Source organism: Rhinoraja longicauda, chromosome 24 (genome assembly GCF_053455715.1).
Source record: "Rhinoraja longicauda isolate Sanriku21f chromosome 24, sRhiLon1.1, whole genome shotgun sequence".
NCBI lineage: Eukaryota > Metazoa > Chordata > Chondrichthyes > Rajiformes > Arhynchobatidae > Rhinoraja > Rhinoraja longicauda.
Window position 1 is genome coordinate 30834456 of NC_135976.1, and position 20487 is coordinate 30854942.

Sequence of the window (20487 nt, forward strand, 5' to 3'; positions counted from 1 at the left end):
CGAGTTCACTCCAACACACTGGGGACAATTTACAGAGGCCAATTAACCTATAAACCTGCACGTCTTTGAATTGTGGGAAGAAACCGAAAACACACGTGGTCACAGGCAGACGCCACACAGATAGCACCCGTAGTCAAGATCCAACCCGGGTTCAGGCCTGGTCTCAGTGGGCCGAAGGGCCTGTTTCCACACTGTATCTCTAAACTAATCCAAACTGAACTTATCTCAGACTTCAGCCAGACTGAAGAAGGGTCCCAAACTGAAAAGCTGCCTGTCAGTTTCCCCTCCGCAGATGCTGCCTAACCCGCTGAGTTCCTCCAGCACTTTGTGTTCACGACGCCAGCATCTGCAGTTCCTTGTGTCTCCAGTTTGTCGCGGGCTGTTACCTTTAATCTTTTTAGATTTACTTTTCTTCAGCTGAGAATTGGAGCGAATGGCTTCTTGTAACTTCTCCAGGAAGAATTCAAACTCATCTATGAGGTGGTTGAGGATTTCCTGTCAGAACAGAAAGAGAACACATCTGAGGTCACAACGTCATTCAGAGTTATTCAATTTGAACAATGGATGGGTTGACATTGTATAATATTTTGAAACCCCTGGAAACACTCTGCAAGTCAGGCAGCATATGGAGTCACTGAGTAATGCAGTGTGGAAACAGGCCATTCGGACCAACTTGCCCACACCGACCAACATGTCCCAGCTACACTAGTCCCACCTGCCTGCGCTTGGTCCATATCCCTCCAAACCTGTCCTATCCATGTACCTGTCTAACTGTTTCTTAAATGTTGGGATAGTCCCAGCCTCAACTACATCCTCTGGCAGCTCGTTCCATACACCCACCACCCTCTGTGTGAAAAAGTTATACCTCAGATTCCTATTAAATCTTTTCACCTTCACCTTCAGCCTATGTCTTCTGGTCCTCGTTTCACCCACTCTGGGCAAGAGACTCTGTGCGTCTGCCCGATCTATTCCTCTCATGATTTTATACACCTCAATAAGATCACCCCTCATCCTCCTGCGCTCCAAGGAATAGAGTCCCAGCCTGCTCAACCTCTCCCTGTAGCTCAGGCCCTCTAGCCCTGGCAACATCCTCGTAAATCTTCTCTGTACCCTTTCCAGCTTGACAACATCTTTCCTATAACATGGTGCCCAGAAATGAACGCAATGCTCTAAATGCGGCCTCACCAACGTATGTCAAAAGAGAAAAGGCGTTCGCGTTTTAAGTCAATGTGCATTCATCTGGACCTTTAGTTTCGTTTAGTTTAGAGATATAATGTGCAAACTTAACAATAGACAATAGACAATAGGTGCAGGAGGAGGCCATTCGGCCCTTCGAGCCAGCACCGCCATTCAATGTGATCATGGCTGATCATTCTCAATCAGTACCCCGTTCCTGCCTTCTCCCCATACCCCCTGACTCCGCTATCCTTAAGAGCTCTATCTAGCTCTCTCTTGAATGCATTCAGAGAATTGGCCTCCACTGCCTTCTGAGGCAGAGAATTCCACAGATTCACAACTCTCTGACTGAAAAAGTTTTTCCTCATCTCCGTTCTAAATGGCCTACCCCTTATTCTTAAACTGTGGCCCCTGGTTCTGGACTCCCCCAACATTGGGAACATGTTTCCTGCCTCTAACGTGTCCAACCCCTTAATAATCTTATACGTTTCGATAAGATCCCCTCTCATCCTTCTAAATTCCAGTGTATACAAGCCTAGTCGCTCCCGTCTTTCAACATATGACAGTCCCGCCATTCCGGGAATTAACCTAGTAAACCTACGCTGCACGCCCTCAATTAACCCTGTGTACTAACACTATCCTACACACACTGGGGACAATTTACAATTTTTACTGAGGCCAATTAACCTACAAACCTGTACATCTTTGGAGCGTGGGAGGAAACCGAAGATCTCGGAGAAAACCCACGCAGGTCACAGGTCAGGATGCAACACGGGTCTCTGGCGCTGTGAGGCCACAACTCTACCGCTGCGCCACTCCGCCCTAGCCTGATGGATGAGGTAAAGGAGTAGAGGGATTCTCAGAGAGAGGGAATGGGCAGGATCTCGTGCAGCTCAGGATGAACATTTTAGGATTGATTGAGACATTGGTGTATCAGAAGCCAACTTACATCAGAAAGAAAGAAGATGCACAGGCAAGAAGATTCAAGGTGTAGATCTCACCAACTTAGCATGCCATCTGTATGTCGAAAAAAAAATGTCCCCAGCAGAAATAAACCTTTGGATTAAAACTGCCGGAAGGCTGGTGGATCTGTGGAACTCATTGCCACAGAAGGCTCTGGAGGATAGGTCAATGGATATTTTTAAGGCGTAGATAGAAAGATTCTTGATTAGTACGGGTGTCAGGGGTTACAGGGAGAAGGCAGGAGAATGGGAGGGAGAGATAGATCAGCCGTGATTGAATCATATCATATCATATCATATATATACAGCCGGAAACAGGCCTTTTCAGCCCACCAAGTCCGTGCCGCCCAGCGATCCCCGTACATTAACACTATCCTACACCCACTAGGGACAATTTTTACATTTGCCCAGCCAATTAACCTACATACCTGTACGTCTTTGGAGTGTGGGAGGAAACCGAAGATCTCGGAGAAAACCTACGCAGGTCACGGGGAGAACGTACAAACTCCTTACAGTGCAGCACCCGTAGTCAGGATCGAACCTGAGTCTCCGGCGCTGCATTCGCTGTAAAGCAGCAACTCTACCGCTGCGCTACCGTGCCGGAATAGACTTGATGGGCGGAATGGCTTCATTCTGCTCTAATCACTGATGAACTTACGAACTTCAAAAATACTCACCTTATTTCTTAGTGTGTTCAAAGCTGTTAGATCATGGCTGTATATTGAATCTACAGAAAGAGTTCACAATGAAACAACGTACCAGTTAAAGACCTCACGAAGTAGCTGATAAACAGAGGTGCAATTGATTGCGTTGCTCCCTGTACCTGTGTCAGACGATGCCCTAGATGTTTGCTCTGTCCAGTTTTCAGGCTCTGATCTTGTGGTCTCCACATTGTAATCATAGTCTGGGAGAGGTGATCTCTTCGGAACGGGTGATGGGACCAGAGACCTCTCATAAAGTGCCTGAGGGAGCTTGGAGATTTGCTGTCCCGGCAAGCTTCTGAAACAATTACCAGAAAGAAAAACGTCAACTGTCAACTGCTGATTAGTACGGGTCTAGAGTTCAGAGATACAGCGTGGAAAAAGGCCCTTCGGGTCACCGGGTCCGCGCCGACCAGCGATCCCCGCACACTAACACTATCCTACACCCACTAGGGACAATTTTTTACATTTACCAAGCCAGTTAACCTACAAACCTGTACGTCTTTGGAGTGTGGGAGGAAACCGAAGATCTCGGGGGAAAAAAACCCTCGCAGGTCACGGGGAGAACGTACAAACTCCGTAAAGACGGCGCCCGTAGTTGGGATCGAACCCGGGTCTCCGGCGCTGCATTCGCCATAAGGCAGCAACTCTACCGCTGCGCCACCGTGACCGCCCACAACCGGGTTACGGGGAGAAGGCGGGAGAAAGGGGTTCGGAGGGAGAGATAGGTCAGCCATGATTGAATGTCGGAGTAGACTTGTAAACGTCACCCATTCCTTCTCTCCAGAGATGCTACCTGTCCCGCTGAGTTACCACCATTTTGTGTCCATCTTGGGTTCAATTGTAATTTTAATAACAGTGAATCGTAGACTTGTCGGAGTAGAATGGCCTAATTCTACTCCTATCACTTATGACCTTATGATTTGTTCTCGTTATCTATCATGAGGCCAGCTGATTTGCACAAAGTGCTAGAGTAACTCAACGGGTCAGGCAGCATCTCTGAAGAACAGGGGTGAGGTGAAGTTTCAAAACGTCACCTTTAGTTTAGTTTAGAGATACAGCGTGGAAACAGACCCTTCGGCCCACCGAGTCCGTGCTGACCAGCGATCCACGCACATTAACACTGTCCTACGCACGCTAGGGACAATTTACAGTCATAACAAGCCAATTAACGTACAAACATGTACTGTACGTCTTTGGAATGTGTGAGCAAACTGAAGCACCCGGGGAAAACTCACACGGTCATGGGTAGAACGGTCTCTGGCACTGCAAGGCAGCAACTCGACAGCTGCGCCACCGTGTCACCATTCTCAAAGATGCTGCCCGACTCAATAGACAATAGACAATAGGTGCAGGAGGAGGCCATTCGACCCTTCGAGCCAGCACCGCCATTCAATGTGATCATGGCTGATCATTGTCAATCAGTACCCCGTTCCTGCCTTCTCCCCACACCCCCTGACTCCGCTATCCTTAAGAGCTCTATCCAGCTCTCTCTTGAATGCATTCAGAGATTTGGCCTCCACTGCCCTCTGAGGCAGAGAATTCCACAGATTCACAACTCTCTGACTGAAAATGTTTTTCCTCATCTCAGTTCTAAATGGCCTACCCCTTATTCTTAAACTGTGGCCCTTTGTTCTGGACTCCCCCAACATTGGGAACATGTTTCCTGCCTCTAACGTGTCCAACCCCTTAATAATCTTATACGTTTCGATAAGATCTCCTCTCATCCTTCTAAATTCCAGTGTATACAAGCCTAGTCGTTGAGTTACTCCAGCATTTTATGTATATCAGCTTGAAGAAGGGTCCCAAACCGAAACATCACTTATCCATGTTCTCCAGAGATGCTGCCTGACCCAATGATTAGCTCCAGCATTTCGTGCCTATCTTTGGTAGAAACCAGCATTTGCCGTTTCTTTTTATTACCAGCTTATATACAGTCTGAGTATTACCAGATAATACGGTAATTTCCCCCAAACCTGCTCCTACCATAACTCAATTGTGGCTGGATTTTCAGATCGCATTGATTTGATAAGCACATTGCCTGATCATTATCACACTAGATAATTTGCACACTGTGCAATATATTTCTTTAATAATTGGATTTATGAATCATATATCATAACGTCAAACAAAGTTACAAAGCACAATTCAATAAGTTGTTCCGAAGATTTATCCAGTCAGTCCGTCCCGAGTTCAGTATATTTTCAACTTTGCAATAATTCATCCCATTCACTGTTATTAAAATTACAATTGAACCCAAGATGGGCACAAAATGGCGGAGTAACTCAGCGGGACAGGCAGCATCTCTGGAGAGAAGGAATGGGTGACGTTTACAACTTTACAATCGAACCAGCCTTCACGGAATGCGTTCCAGATTATCGTAGCCTGCCGTGTGTGCTGAAACGTATTATTATAAGGGAAAACTTTTTTCAGTCAGAGAGTTGTGAATCTGTGGAATTCTCTGCCTCAGAAGGCAGTGGAGGCCAGTTCTCTGAATGCATTCAAGAGAGAGCTAGATAGAGCTCTTAAGGATAGCGGAGTCAGGGGGTATGGGGAGAGGGCAGGAACGGGGTACTGATTGAGAATGATCAGCCATGATCACATTGAATGGCTGTGGTGGCTCAAAGGGCCGAATGGCCTCCTCCTGCACCTATTGTCTATTGTCTATTATTAGTATTATTTTAGTTTAGATTAGAGATACAACATGGAAACGGGCCGATCGGACCATCGAGTTCACACTGACCAGCGATCCCCGCACATTAACACAATCCTACACACACACACTAGGGACAATTTACAATTATACCGAGCCAATTAATCTACAAACCTGCACGTCTTTGGAGTGTGGGAGGAAACCGGAGCACGTGGAGAAAACCCACTTAGGTCATAGGGAGAACGTACAAACTCCGTACAGACAGCACCCGTAGTCAGGATTAACCCGTGTCTCTGGCGCTGTGAGGCACCAACTCTACCACTGCCGTTATTATTATTATTATTATTATTATTATTATTATTATTATTATTATTACTACTATTATTATTATTATTATTATTATTATTATTATTATTGTTATTATTATTATTATTATTATTATTATTATTATTATTATTATTATTATTATTATTATTATTATTATTATTATTATTATTGTTACTATTATTATTATTATTATTATTATTATTATTATTATTATTATTATTATTATTATTATTATTATTATTATTACTATTATTATTATTACTATTATTATTATTATTATTATTACTATTACTATTATTATTATTATTATTATTATTATTATTATTATTACTATTATTACTATTATTATTACTATTATTACTATTATTATTATTATTATTATTATTATTATTATTATTATTATTATTATTATTATTATTATTATTATTATTATTATTATTATTATTATTATTATTATTATTATTATTATTATTCTAATATTTTATAAAATCCTGATGTCTTTGGTGTACTTCCTGTGGAGAAGATTCACAAAGAGCCCGAATTTTGCATAAGTCCCAAATTGTGATTTTCCATAAAGGGACTGCCCCATTTGACGTTTTGGGTTTAATGCTACATCAGGGAACAAGATCCAGGATACAGTCAATAATAACCTTTCCCACAAGCAGTTGGTCCCAAATACATACCTAAAGATGTCCGGTATTCCACTTTCCTTCTTTTTTCTTATTATTTTCTCCATATCATGCTGTATGATATCAGCCTATTCATTGGAAGAAGATACGGCAATAAAGTTGTCCCACAAGTACATCCTAACATTTGGACTTGTTGCACACAGATTGGCTTTGATTTCCCTCCTCACAAGGGCTAAGTTCATGAGCTGATAAGTGGTAGGAGCAGAATTAGGCCATTCGGTCCATCAAGTCCACTCCACCATTCAATCATGGCTGATCCATCTCTCCCCCCCTAACCCCATTTTCCTGCCTTCTCCTCCTAACCCCTGACACTCGTACTAATCAAGAACGCCTCAAAGATATCCACCGACTTGGCCTCCACAGCCTTCAGTGGCAATGACATTCCACAGATTCACCACCCTCTGACCAAAGAATTTCCTCCTCATCTCCTTGACCTTTGTCGAAGGGTCTGAACCCGAAACGTCACCCATTCCTTCTATCCATGCGTACATGTGTTTGCGCATGTGTATGTGTGCGTGCGTGTGTGTGTGTGCACTTGCGTGCATACATGTGTGTGTGTGTGTGTGGGCGTGACCGTGCGTGTGTGCGTATGTGTGCGTGCATGTGTGTGCATTTGTGTGTGTGTGCATGTGTGCACTTGTATGTGCATGCGTGCGTGTGTGTGTGCATGTGTGTGTGTGTGTGTGTGCATGTGTGCACTTGTATGTGCATGCATGCGTGTGTGTGCATGTGTGTGTGTGTGCATGTGTGCACTTGTATGTGCATGCGTGCGTGTGTGTGTGCATGTGTGTGTGTGTGCATGTGTGCACTTGTATGTGCATGCGTGCGTGTGTGTGTGCATGTGTGTGTGTGTGCATGTGTGCACTTGTATGTGCATGCGTGCGTGTGTGCATGCGTGCACGTGTGTGTGCGTGCGTTGCTGCATGTGTGTGAGTGTGTGTGTGTGCACGCGTGTGTGCGTGCGTGTGTGTGGGACCGTTGCCTATTTGGCCTGCTACCTGTTGGAGCAGCTTTGTTGCTTCCCGGAACGTTCCCACTATGGTACTCACTGAGACTTCATCACACTGGAACAGGAAGATACTGGACTTCATCTCCTGCTTGCTGCTGATGGTGACCGCCAGGATGGAGTTGTACAGACAGCTGTCCAGTATTGCCTGACTGTCTTGGATCATATCAATGGGAAAGTTATCCAAGTTATCCTGAAGAAACAACCAGATGTTCAGTATTAATATCAGGCTGAAACAGTAGATAGACACAAAATGCTGGTGTAACTCAGCTGGTCTGGCATCATCTCTGGAGATAATGGGTACGTGGACATTTTGGGTCAGGACCTTTCTTCAGACTGCCGGAGAGAGGAGGAGAACTTCTTTGATGCTGGTTTATAATGCTGGGTAGGCTTTTCCCTTTGAGAGTGGGGAAGATTCCAACAAGGGGACATAACTTCAGAATTAAGGGACAAAAGTTTAGGGGTAACATGAGGGGTAACTTCTTTACTCAGAGGGTGGTGGCTGTGTGGAATGAGCTTCCGGTGGAAGTGGTGGAGGCAGGCTCGATTTTATTATTTAAGAGTAAATTGGATAGGTATATGGATGGGAGGGGATTGGAGGGTTATGGTCTGAGAGCAGGTAGATGAGACTAGGTCAGAGAAAGTGGTCGGCGTGGACTGGTAGGGCCGAACGGGCCTGTTTCCGTGCTGTAATTGTTATATGGTTATATAACAAAGATAGGCACAAAATGCTGGGGTAACTCAGCAGGTCAGGCAGTATCTCTGGAGAAAATTGATAGCGACGTTTTGGGTCCTGACCCTTCGGACTGAAACAATAAATCTGTTTCTCGCACTTCCTGACCTTCTGAGTATTTGTAGCATTTTCACTTGTCTACCTCTTGATCACCGATGAGTTTGATGACCAGTCCTTCAAGTCTGAAGAAGAGTCTCGACCCGAAACGTCACCTATACCATTTCTCCAGAAAATGCTGCCTGACCCGTTGAGTTACTCCAGCATTTTGTGTCCATCTATAGGCCCATTGTTAGCTGTGGAAGAGGTGAAAGTGGAAGAGTGAAAACGCACACCTCCAGATTCAGCGACAGTTTCTTCCCAGCTCTGTTTTCAGGCAACTGAACCATCCTACCAACAACCAGAGAGCAGTCCTGAACTACCATCTACCTCATTGGTGACCCTCGGACTATCCTAGATCAGACTTTGCTGGCTTTACCTTGCCACTAAATGTTATTCCCTTATCATGTATCTATACACTGTAAATGGCTCGATTGTAATCATGTATTGTCTTTCCGCTGACTGGTTAGCACACAGTTTAAGAATAAGGGGTAGGCCATTTAGAACGGAGATGAGGAAAAACGTTTGCACTCAGAGAGTTGTAAATCTGTGGAATTCTCTGCCTCAGAAGGCAGTGGAGGCCGATTCTCTGAATGCATTCAAGAGAGAGCTAGATAGAGCTCTTAAGGATAGCGGAGTCAGGGGGTATGGGGAGAGGGCAGGAACGGGGTACTGATTGTGGATGATCAGCCATGATCACAGTGAATGGCAGTGCTGGCTCGAAGGGCCGAATGGCCTCCTCCTGCACCTATTGTCTATTGTCTATTGTAACAAAGGCCTTCTACTGTATCTCGGTGCACGTGACAATAAACTAAACTGTAAATTAAAATGGCAGGGCGGCCTTGGATGGAGGAGGGGCTGAGAGAGAGGGAATGCAGGGGATGACTTGAAATAAGAGAAATCATCGATCATACGCTCACTGGCAAGTTGGTTTCTCAAAGGAGAAGTCTCCTCCAGATTCTTAGATAGACACAAAAAGCTGGAGTAACTCAACGGGTCAGACAGCATCTCTGGAGAGAAAGAATTGGTGACATAGAAACATAGAAACATAGAAAATAGGTGCAGGAGGAGGCCATTTGGCCCTTCGAGCCAGCACCGCCATTCATTGTGATCATGGCTGATCATCCACAATCAGTAACCCATGCCAGCCTTCTCCCCATATCCCTTGATTCCGCTAGCCCCTAGAGCTCTATCTAACTCTCTCTTAAATTCATCCAGTGAATCGGCCTCCACTGCCCTCTGTGGCAGAGAATTCCACAAATTCACAACTCTCTGGGTAAAAAAGTTTCCTCTCACCTCAGTTTTAAATGGCCTCCCCTTTATTCTTGGTCTGTGTCGCACCCGGTTCTGGACTCGCCCAACATTGGGAACATTTTTCCTGCATCTAGCTTGTCCGGTCCTTTTAATAATTTTATACGTCTCTGTAAGATCCCCTCTCATCCTTCCAAATTCCAGTGAACACAAGCCCAGTCTTCCCAATCTTTCCTCGTGACGTTTCGGGTCGAGACCCTTCTTCCCTCTGGGTTCTTACCTTGGTCTCGATGTCCACCATTTTGAAGGAAGTGTTGTCCACCTGAAGGAACATGCCCTGCCCCCAGACTCTGCCCACAGCGTCGAGCTTCTTCAGCTGTTGGATGCAATGCTCCACTGTCATCCGCTCATTCTGTTTATGGTCGCACGTGATCAGGTGCTGCACATCAAATTCAGAAAACAGTTGTTGTAAAGTTGAAGGGCAATTCTAACGTCAAAAGCCAGCGATCATGTTACTGCAGAGAGCAGCTCGTTATAGACAATAGACAATAGGTGCAGGAGGAGGCCATTCGGCCCTTCGAGCCAGCACCGCCATTCAATGTGATCATGGCTGATCATTCTCAATCAGTACCCCGTCCCTGCCTTCTCCCCATACCCCCTGACTCCGCTATCCTTAAGAGCTCTATCTAGCTCTCTAGCTCTCTGCAGTTTATGTTACTGCACCTTCAGTTCGATCCTTTTCTTCGTCTGGTTGGCTTGCAACTAAAGCTTTTCACTCTACCTTGGGAGACGTGACAATAAACTAAACTCGTAAACACGTTTCAGAGAGATATTCTCTCCAAAGATCCGTTGGTGATATCATAGGACATAGAATATTACACAGTAATATGTGACGCAGCGGTAGAGTTGCTGCCTTACAGCGCCAAAGACCCGGGTTCGATCCCGACTACGGGTGCCGTCTGTACGGAGTTTGCACGTTCTCCCCGTGACCTGTGTGTGTTTTGCTCCGAGATCGTCGGTCTCCTCCCACACTCCAAAGAAGTACAGGTTTATAGGTTAATTGGCTTGGTATCAAAAAATGTTAAATTGCCCTTAGTGTTAGTGTGCGGGGATCGCTGGTCGGCGCGGACTCGGTGGGCCGAAGGGCGTGTTTCTGCGCTGTATCTCTAAACTAAACTAAACTACAGCACAAATTATAACATAATAGTCAATTTAATAGTACAGCGCAGAAACAGGCCTTTCTGCCCATGATGTCCATGTCGAACATGATGCCTGCTTAAACTAATCCCTTCTGCCCGCACATGATCCCAATCCCTCCACTCCCTGCATAGTAATATTCCCATCTAAAAAGCCTCTTAAATGCCACAATCGTATGTGCTTCCACCACCACTCCTGGCAGTGCGTTCCAGCCCCCCACCACCCTGTAAAAAACCATGCCCTGTGCATCTCTTTACAACTCCCCCCCCCCTCTCACTTTAAAAGCACGCCCTCTGGTAGTTGCCATTTCCACCCGACGAAAGAATCTACTGTAAGTACAATAAGATGCCAAATGAGTCAGAGTTGACATGTAATAAGGTAAACCCTCGTTATAACGGAGCATGAGGGTGGGGGGGGGGGGGGGGGGGGGGGGGGGGGGGGGGGCGTGAATGGTGTCCATTATTGCCGATTGTCCGCTATAACAGAGTGAGGGATTATCATTGTGTAGGTGTTGCTGGTTAATGCACGAAAGGCCACAAAGTGCTGGAGTAACTCAGCAGGTCAGGCAGCGTCTCTGGAGGACATGGAGTTTTGGGGTTGGTAAGTCCGTCCGCCATAACCAAAATCCATTATAAAGAGGTTCGTTAAAACAAGGGTTTCCTGTACTGCATAATTCAGGTTCATGAGTTGTAGAAAGAGAATTAGGCCATTCGGCCCATCAAGTCTACTCCGCCATTCAATCATGGCTGATCTATCTCTCCCTCCTAACCCCGTTCTCCTGCCTTCTCCCCATAACCCCTGACACCCGCACTAATCAAGAATCAACTTGGCCTCCACAACATTCCGTGGCAATGAATTCCACAGATTCACCGCCCTCTAACGAAAGAACTTCCTCCTCATCTCCTTCATAAAGGAACATACTTTTATTCTGAGGCTGTCTTCCGGTCTGAGACTCTCCCACTAGTCTTCACATCCACTCTATCGGAGTGGCACGGTTGCGCAGCGGTAGAGTTGCTGTCTTACTGCGAATGCAGCGCCGGAGACTCAGGTTCGATCCTGACTATGGCGCCGTCTGTACGGAGTTTGTACGTTCTCCCAGTGACCTGCGTGGGTTTTCTCCGAGATCTTCGGTTTCCTCCCACACTCCAAAGACGTGCAGGTATGAAGGTTAATTGACTGGGTAAATGTAAAAATTGTCCCTAATGTGTGTAGGATAGTGTTAATGTGCGGGGATCACTGGGCGGCACGGACTCGGTGGGCCGAAGGGCCTGTTTCCACGCTGTATCTTAAATCTAAAAAAAAAATCTAAATCTTTCCAGGCCTTTCACTATTCGGTACGTTTCAAGTTTCAAAGTAATAAATATCCTGATCAACGTTGTAGTATTGAATCCTTTACGAAACAATATCAATCGGAAAAAAATGTTCACAGCACAAACCTCAACACGATGCTGGATGAGATTATCCTGGGAGTTAAGCTTCTGTGTGTAGGCTTTTCGTTGCTCTGTTAATAGTGAGAGAAAGAGAGAGAAATTAGAATGCATTAAAGAGTAAGGACAGTAAAAAAAAAAACTAGGATTGAGCTGTGGGGACACTTGGAAGTACTAGAAAGGTGCTGGAATCTTGTTTTATTGTCATATGTCCTGAAACGGAATCTGTCCATGTTCTCCAGAGATGCTGCCTGACCCGCTGAGTTACTCCAGCACTCTGTGAAACGTCACCTATCCATGATCTCCAGAGATGCTGCCTGACCCGCTGAGTTGCTCCAGCACAGAGTGGGCCACAAAAACACTCAGCGGGTCAGACGGCATCTCTGGAGAACATGGATAGGTGACGTTTTCTGGTCGGGACCCTTCTTCGGTCCATTTGTGTGAACCAGCATCTGCAGTTCCTTGTGTTTACAGAGTTTCTACATGGTCACTATCCAAGCCTCTACTGATATTCCGCACGTGTGATAATCACTAAACATGGATGAAGCTCTCGCAGTTGGCATCCAAATAGCATGATGACATGGCCTATCTCTGGGTTGTAGGGAGGGGCTGGCGACCGAGAACGGGCCACTCGAGTGCCGGAGGTCGGATGCGCCGCCAGGAACAAAGAAGGACCCGGCAAGGTGGGGAGGGGGGGGGGGGGGGGGGGCGCGGAGAACAAAGAGGGACCATTGGGGACCAAATGGAACACTCTGTAACTTTGCCTGTGCCCTTTATGTGGCAACTCTTTGCATACCTTGTGCATGCAAAACAAAGATAATAAAGTATCACTCATTCATTCATTCATTCATTCATTCATTCATTCATTCATTGGGTCACAGTCGTAGAGTGATACAGTGTGGAAACAGGCCATTTGGCCCAACTTGCCCACACCAGCCAACATGTCCCAGCTACACTAGTCCCACCTGCCAGCATTTGGTCCATATCCCTCCAAACCTGTCCTATCCATGTACCCGTCCAACTGTTTCTTAAACATTGGGATCATCCCTGCCTCAACTACCTCCTCTGGCAGCTCGTTCCATACACCCACCACCCTTTGTGTGAAAATCCATTCATTCATTCATTCAGTCAGAGGTGAGGGAGAGTAGGGGGGTGAGCTTAGGACGAACTAGGAATGAAATTGCACTTATGATTGGAATAGAACACCTCACAGTTGTGACAGGTGAATCACCGAAGGTTAGAGATATAGATGAATGAAAGATCCCTACAAACAAGCTACTCATTAATGTGTAGGGAAAAAAAACTGCAGATGCTGGTTTAGATCGAAGGTAGACACAGAATGCTGGAGTAACTCAGCGGGTCAGGCAGCATCTCAGGAGAGAAGGAATGGGTGACGTTTCGGGTCGAGACCCTTCTTCATTAACGTTACGATAAGGAGTGTAACCCTCAAGCAAGTCACTCCAATCCATCACTTACGGTAAATGGTCTTTGCTGATGGTCTGGTGGCAGTACTTTGGGTTCCAGTGAATAGAGGCTTTTCAGGTGCATTACCACTAGAAACGGAAAGATAAACCACTTAGAAACGTTTTACATTCACTTTATACTTTTTTTTTAGAGATACAGCGCGGAAACAGGCCCTTCGGCCCACCAGGTCCGCGCCGACCAGCGATCCCCGCACACTAACGCTCTCCTACACCCACTAGGGACAATTTTTACATTTGCTAAGCCAATCAACCTACAAACCTGCACGTCTTTGGAGTGTGGGGGGAAACCGAAGATCTCGGGGAAAACCCACGCAGGTCACGGGGAGAACGTACAGACTCCGTACAGACGGCGCCCGTAGTCAGGATCGAACCCGGGACTCTGGCGCTGCATTCGCTGTAAGGCAGCGACTCTACCGCTGCGCCACCGTGACCGCCCTCTGCGTTTGTCACGTGCAGCGAGGTACAGTGACATTCCTTGTCTTTGCAGACAAAGTACACAAAAGTACTCTGTACTGTGTCCCCTGTTCCAGATGTGGACACCTGGATATCGGCGAGACCAAGTGCAGGCTCGGCAATCATTTCGCTGAACACAACCTAGGCCGACACGATCACCTCTTGGACAAACTCCCCTCCCATTCCCCACCCTGACCTCCCAGTCCTGGGCCTCCACTGTCAGAATGAGGCCAAACCCAAATTGCAGGAACGGCACCTCATATTTCTCTTGGGCAGCTTACCCCCCAGTGGTATGAATATTGATCTCTCTAACTTCAAGTAACCCTTGCTTTCCCTCTCTCTCCGTCCCTCACCCTCATTCTCCGACTAGTTCTACTGGCCTCCTGGTTAATTTTACTGTTTGTGTATGCCTCGTTATCATCTTCCCCTTATCCAACGATCAGCCATCGCACATTTCCTTGATCATCGTCTGCTCTTAACTGTTCTTTTCACAACTTACATGTTCTTTGTCCCCTGTCCATAACCTGTTTCCCCCTCCCCTGACTCTCAGTCTGAAGAAGGGTCATTGATTGTGGACGATCAGCCATGATCACAATGAATGGCGGTGCTGGCTCGAAGGGCCAAATGGCCTCCTTCTGCACCTATTTTCTATGTTTCTATGACCCAAAACCTCACCCATTCCTTCTCTCCAGAGATGTTGCCTGTCCCACTGAGTTACTCTAGCATTTTGTGTCTATCCCCTTAGTTCTCGGCCCCTCCCCCCCCCCCCCCCCCCCCCACGCTGGGTCCTCTTTATAAATTGACTAGACCAAGTGGACCCGTTGGGCTCAAACCTCTCCTGCATTGGTGCAGCACCCTCTCCTCCCCCTCCCCTCTCCACCCCCCTCCCCTCTCCACCCCCCTCCCCCCCATCCCCTCTCCACCCCCTCCCCCCTTCCCCCTTCCCCCTTTCCCCTCCCACTCCATCCCCCCTTATGTCCCCCTCCCTCCCTAGGATATAGATTTAAACTTTAAAATGTGAATAACTTTAAAAATATAACACCGATTTCAATGAAACTTCATCCATTGGCACCAAAGGGACGACGGTGACTAAGGTGGGCCTAAAATTGTCGCGCTATCGTGTACCGATTTGGCTGTAGTTCAGGAACAACAAACAAACAAACGATAGTTTAGGTGTAAAGATTACATCGATATATTTTCTCCTGTCATTTTATAACATTTGTCATTTTAATTCGATTAATCCAGAATATTCACACAGGGGTTTCACGAAATGGATGGAAGAGCTGTCTCAGCGATTTGATGGACTGAACTTTTTGTGCCCTGCCTTTGATAAAGGACGCTTTGTTATCAGTGGATGTGGCTGAATTAGCTGCAGAGACCGATTGTGAATTGTTTGCTGAACAGTCAGTCTGTTCTCGATGATAGCCTAATCCAAGAATCTAAGTCGATTGAGCTCTGCGAATAGCATTAAACGCTGCTGGGCAATGTTATCAAACGGCATGTCCTTTATAAAAAGGCAGCATAAAATATCAACTAATTAAGGATGATGCGGTATACGTAAATGTTACAAACATTGAAAAAGGAAGCGTGGCAGAGGATGTATTTGGGCGTCACGGTGGCGCAGCGGTAGAGTTGCTGCCTCACAGCGCCAGAGACCCTGGTTCCATCCTGACCACGGGTGCCGTCTGTACGGAGTCTGTACGTTCTCCCCGTGACCTGCGTGGATTTTCTCCGGGTGCTCCAGGTTTCCTCGCACATTCCAAAGGTGTGCAGGTTTGTAGGTTAATTGGCTTCTGTAAATTGTCCCTGGTGTCTAGGATAGAACTGGTGTGGACTGGTCAGCGCGGACTTGGTGGGCCAAAGGGCCTCTTTCTACAAAGTATTTCTAAACTAACTAAAAACCTAACATAATCCTACAGCTACAAAGCGCAGATAAAAAAAAGTGCAAGAGGCAGATTGGAAGATCAGGACTATACTCTTAGCTTATGAAAGGTCCTTCTAAGTCTGATAGCGGTTTCTCATTGTCCCTCCTGATTAAATATTGCTGATTGTAGGCCTCGTTGACATCTTCCCCCCAGCACCACCTGCTTTGATCTGTCGTTTTCACATATTACCCATCCATATCTCCAGTCTCCCCCTCCCCCTGACTCTCAGTCAAAGAACAGTCTCCACCCGAAACATCACCCATTCCTTCTCCCCAGAGATGCTGCCTGTCCCGCTGAGTTACTCCGGGTCCATTTTGAGTCTATCTTCATTGTAAACCAGCGCCTGCAGTTCCTTCATACACATCTTAAAGAAACGTATAAAATGATAAAAAAGACCGGACGAGCTAGTAGCAGGAAAAATGTTCCCAATGTTGGGGCGAGTCCAGAACCAGGGGCCACACACACAGTCTGAGAATAAAGGGGAGGCCATTTAAAACTGAGATGAGAAAAATCTTTTTCACCCAGAGAGTTGTGAATTTGTGGAATTCTCTGCCACAGAGGGCAGTGGAGGCCAATTCACTGGATGAATTTAAAAGAGAGTTAGATAGAGCTCTAGGGGCTAGCGGAATCAAGGGATATGGGGAGAAGGCAGGCACGGGGTACTGATTGTGGATGATCAGACTTGATCACAGTGAATGGCGATGCTGGCTCGAAGGGCCGAATGACCTCCTCCTGCACCTATTATCTAAGTTCTTGATTAGAACAGGTGTTAAGGTTTATGGGGAGAAGGCAGGAAAATGGGATTAGATCAGGAGGCAGATATCAGCCATGATTGAATGGCGGAGTGGAATCGATGGGCCGAATGGCCTCATTCCACTCCTATAACCCATGATGTCAGCAGCGGGAACAAAGGTCCATCTGCTTAATGATGTTACCACCTATCCACCACTGCCCAATCAGCCATCCCACGCCCCGTCAGTGTAGCTCTAACATTGACGTCAATAGTCACTTCAGAAGTCACAAAACAAGAGTGAAGGTGAATCACCCTCAATTGCAAGACTCTGCTGAAGAGGGAAATATGGCAGTGAATTGGCACACAGTGAATTAGCACCCCATGTGCAATAAACCAATCCACTACTCCCTCAGTATCGAGCTTGGCAATGTCGGCAGAGGATTCACACTCATTTGGACTTGGGACATGAACAAGAATCAAGCCAATAAACTGTGCAACGAGGTAGCCTCCTATTTAATCTAGTATCTCCTTTAGATTAGAATGCTTGAACTTTATAGCACCTTTCACAGCCTTGACATTCACAAAATGTTTTACAACCATCGAGATAGTTTCGAGTTATCGTCACTGTTGGAAACGGCAATACAGCATGCAATAGTTTAATTCAGTTTGGCTTAGTTTAGTTTAGTTTAGTTTGGAGATACAGTGCGGAAACAGGCCCTTCAGCCCACCAGGTCCGCACCGACCAGCGATCCCCGCACACTTACCTTATCCTGCACACGGTAGGGACAATGTACAGTTATAACAAGCCAATTAACCTACAAACCTTTTGGTGTGTGGGAGGAAACCAGAGCCTCTGGAGAAAACCCACGCAGAATGTACAAACTCCGTACAGACAAACACCTGTAGTCAGGGTCTCTGGCGCTGTGAGGCAGCAACTTCTTAAGTTCAGAAATTCATAAGTGATAGGAGTAGAATTAGGCCATTCAGCCCATCAAGTCTACCCCGCCATCCAACCATGGCTGATCTATCTCTCCCTCCTAACCCCATTCTCCTGCCTTCTCCCCACAAACCTCTGACACCCGCACTAATCAAGAATCTATCCATCTCTGCCTTAAATATATCCACTGACGTGGCCTCCACAGCCTTCTGTGGGCAAAGAATCCCACAGATTCACCACCCTGTGCACCACACTTCAACAGCAACTCTACCGCTGCACCACCAGTCTCTTGCCAATAGTTATGGCTCCACAGAATTAACGAGGAAATGGTGCTTTTCCAGCAAATTAAATCGACTTCACTACGCTGGATATATTTAACTCAGCAGTGAACTTGTGAACACGTGAGATGTTGTTTGCAAAGCTTATGCTTGTTTAGCCATTAGCAGATAACAATTGGTAGCTCTATCAGCCTGAAGAAGGGTTTACAACACAAATTGTTAGGTATCCATATTCTCCAGAGATAGACGCAAAATGCTGGAGTAACTCAGCAGGTCGGGCACATTAACACTATCCTACACCCACCAGGGACAGTTTTTACATTTACCAAGCCAATTAACCTGCAAACATGGACGTCTTTGGAGTGTGGGAGGAAACTGAAGATCTCGGAGAAAACCCACGCAGGTCACGGGGAGAACGTACAAACTCCGTAAAGACGGCGCCCGTAATCGGGATCGAACCCAGGTCTCCGGCGCTGCATTCACTGCAAGGCAGCAACACTATCGCTGCGCCACCGTGACAGGCCCAGTTTTTTTGTTCTTTAGTTTAAAGATACAGCATGGAAACAGGCCCTTCGGCCCACCGAGTCCATGCCGACCATCAATCACCCGTCCACACTAGATCTTGGTTGTCCCACTCTCACATCCACCCCCTGCACACTGGGGGCAAGTTTACAGAGGGGCCAAGAAACCTACAAAGCTGCACATTTTCGAATGTGGGAGGAAACCGGAGCACCCGGAGGAAACCCAGGCGAAGAACGTGCAAACTCCACTCAGAGAGCACCCAAGGTCTGGAACGAACTTGGGTCTCTGTAGATGTCTAAGGAGGAACTGCAGATGCCGGTTTAAAGCGAAGATAGGCACAAAAAGCAGGAGTCGATCAGCGGGACAGGCAGTGTCTCTGGAGAGAAGGAATGGGTGACGTTTCAGGTCTGAAGAAGGGTCCCGACCCAAAACGTCACCCATTCCTTCTCTCCAGAGGTGATGCCTGACCCGTTGAGTTACTCCAGCTTTTTGTGTCTATCTCTGGAGATGTCTCAATCTTGAGAAAAACACAAAGCATTGGAGGAACTCAGTGAGTCAGGCCGCATCAGCGGAGGGGATGGACTGGTGAGGTTTTCCCTCTCTCTCTCCATCCTCCCCCAGCCTAGTCGTCCTCTAGTTTCACTGTTCGTATCCCTCTATTATCTCCTCCTCCGCAGCCAACAATGGACCGTTGTGGGCTCCACTTTTCCTTACCCATCAGTGCCGGCTGCGATTTGTTTTGAACCTTCCCATACCTCTAGATTCCCTTTCCCCGACTCTCAGTCTGAAGAAGGATCTCGACCCGAAACGTCACTTATTCCCTTTCTCCAGAAATGCTGCCTGACCCGTGGAGTTGCTCCAGCACTTTATCATCTATCTTCAGCGTTTTGGGTAGGGACCCCTCTTCAGACTGATGGTCCTCACTTCCACCAACCTCCGAGGCAGCATTTAGTCTCTCAGTCCTCATGCCCCTGTTCCTGCACACTCTTAAAACCAGTGACATTACATCCCCCTTGCCCCTACCCATCCCTTTTGCCATTGTATTATTAAGGGGTTGGACACGCTAGAGGCAGGAAACATGTTCCCAATGTTGGGGGAGTCCAGAACCAGGGGCCGCAGTTGAAGAATAGGGGGTAGGCCATTTAGAACGGAGATGAGGAAAAACTTTTTCACTCAGAGTTGTGAATCTGTGGAATTCTCTGCCTCAGAAGGCAGTGGAGGCCAATTCTCTAGATGCTTTCAAGAGAGAGTTAGACAGAGCTCTTAAAGATAGCGGAGTCAGGGGGTACGGGGAGAAGGCAAGAACGGGGTACTGATTGTCTATTGTCTATTGTCCATTGTCTATTGTCTATTGTATTTATAGTATTATAGGATACAAATAGACCCATTGGGCCCAAATCTCTCCTGCATTGGTGCAGCACCCTCTCCTCCCCCTTCCCCCTCCGCTCCCTCCCTCCTCCCCCTCTTCCCCCCTTTCCCCTCCCCCTCAACCCCCGTCCGTGAAATAATCCAGATACATACAGGGTGGCTCGGGAATGTATCTCATCATAAGCAGGAATGTGTTGCTGGCCAAAACCTCCATACATCGCTGCTGCCAGTCACGGTCCTGGAAGGCAAACAGAACACGTCCTCATATTATGAGCGGCACGGTGGCGCAGCGGTAGAGCGCCAGAGACCCGGCTTCCATCCTGACTGCGGGTGCTGCTGTTGCGGAGTTGGCACGCTCCCCCCGCGACCACGAGGGTTTTCTCCGAGTGCTCCGGTTTCCCCCCACGTTCCAAAGGCATACAGGTGTTTTAGTAGGTTAATTGGCTTCGGTTAAGATTGTAAATTGTCCCTAATGTGCTACTGTACGGGGACCGCCGGTCGGCATGGACTCGAAGGGGCCTGTTTCCACGCTGTATCTCAAAACTGAACTACACTGAACTCATTTGGTT

The 20487-nt window shown here is 47.0% G+C and overlaps 1 protein-coding gene across 1 annotated transcript in view; it reads right to left on the reverse strand.

The window, feature by feature from the left end:
- The window catches only part of eps8l3b (EPS8 signaling adaptor L3b), a 41183-nt gene extending 21047 nt beyond the window's left edge, over positions 1 to 20136 (reverse strand). Inside the window, exons 1-9 of the mRNA XM_078420981.1 lie at positions 20072 to 20136; positions 13695 to 13771; positions 12228 to 12292; positions 9875 to 10033; positions 7558 to 7707; positions 6503 to 6576; positions 2962 to 3137; positions 2816 to 2865; positions 387 to 495 (exon numbers count right to left, since the gene is read on the reverse strand). Of these exons, the coding sequence (XP_078277107.1) occupies positions 387 to 495; positions 2816 to 2865; positions 2962 to 3137; positions 6503 to 6576; positions 7558 to 7707; positions 9875 to 10033; positions 12228 to 12292; positions 13695 to 13771; positions 20072 to 20136 (925 nt within the window). The remainder of the gene's footprint in view (positions 1 to 386; positions 496 to 2815; positions 2866 to 2961; positions 3138 to 6502; positions 6577 to 7557; positions 7708 to 9874; positions 10034 to 12227; positions 12293 to 13694; positions 13772 to 20071) is intronic.
- Between the last annotated feature and the right edge of the window lie 351 nt (positions 20137 to 20487).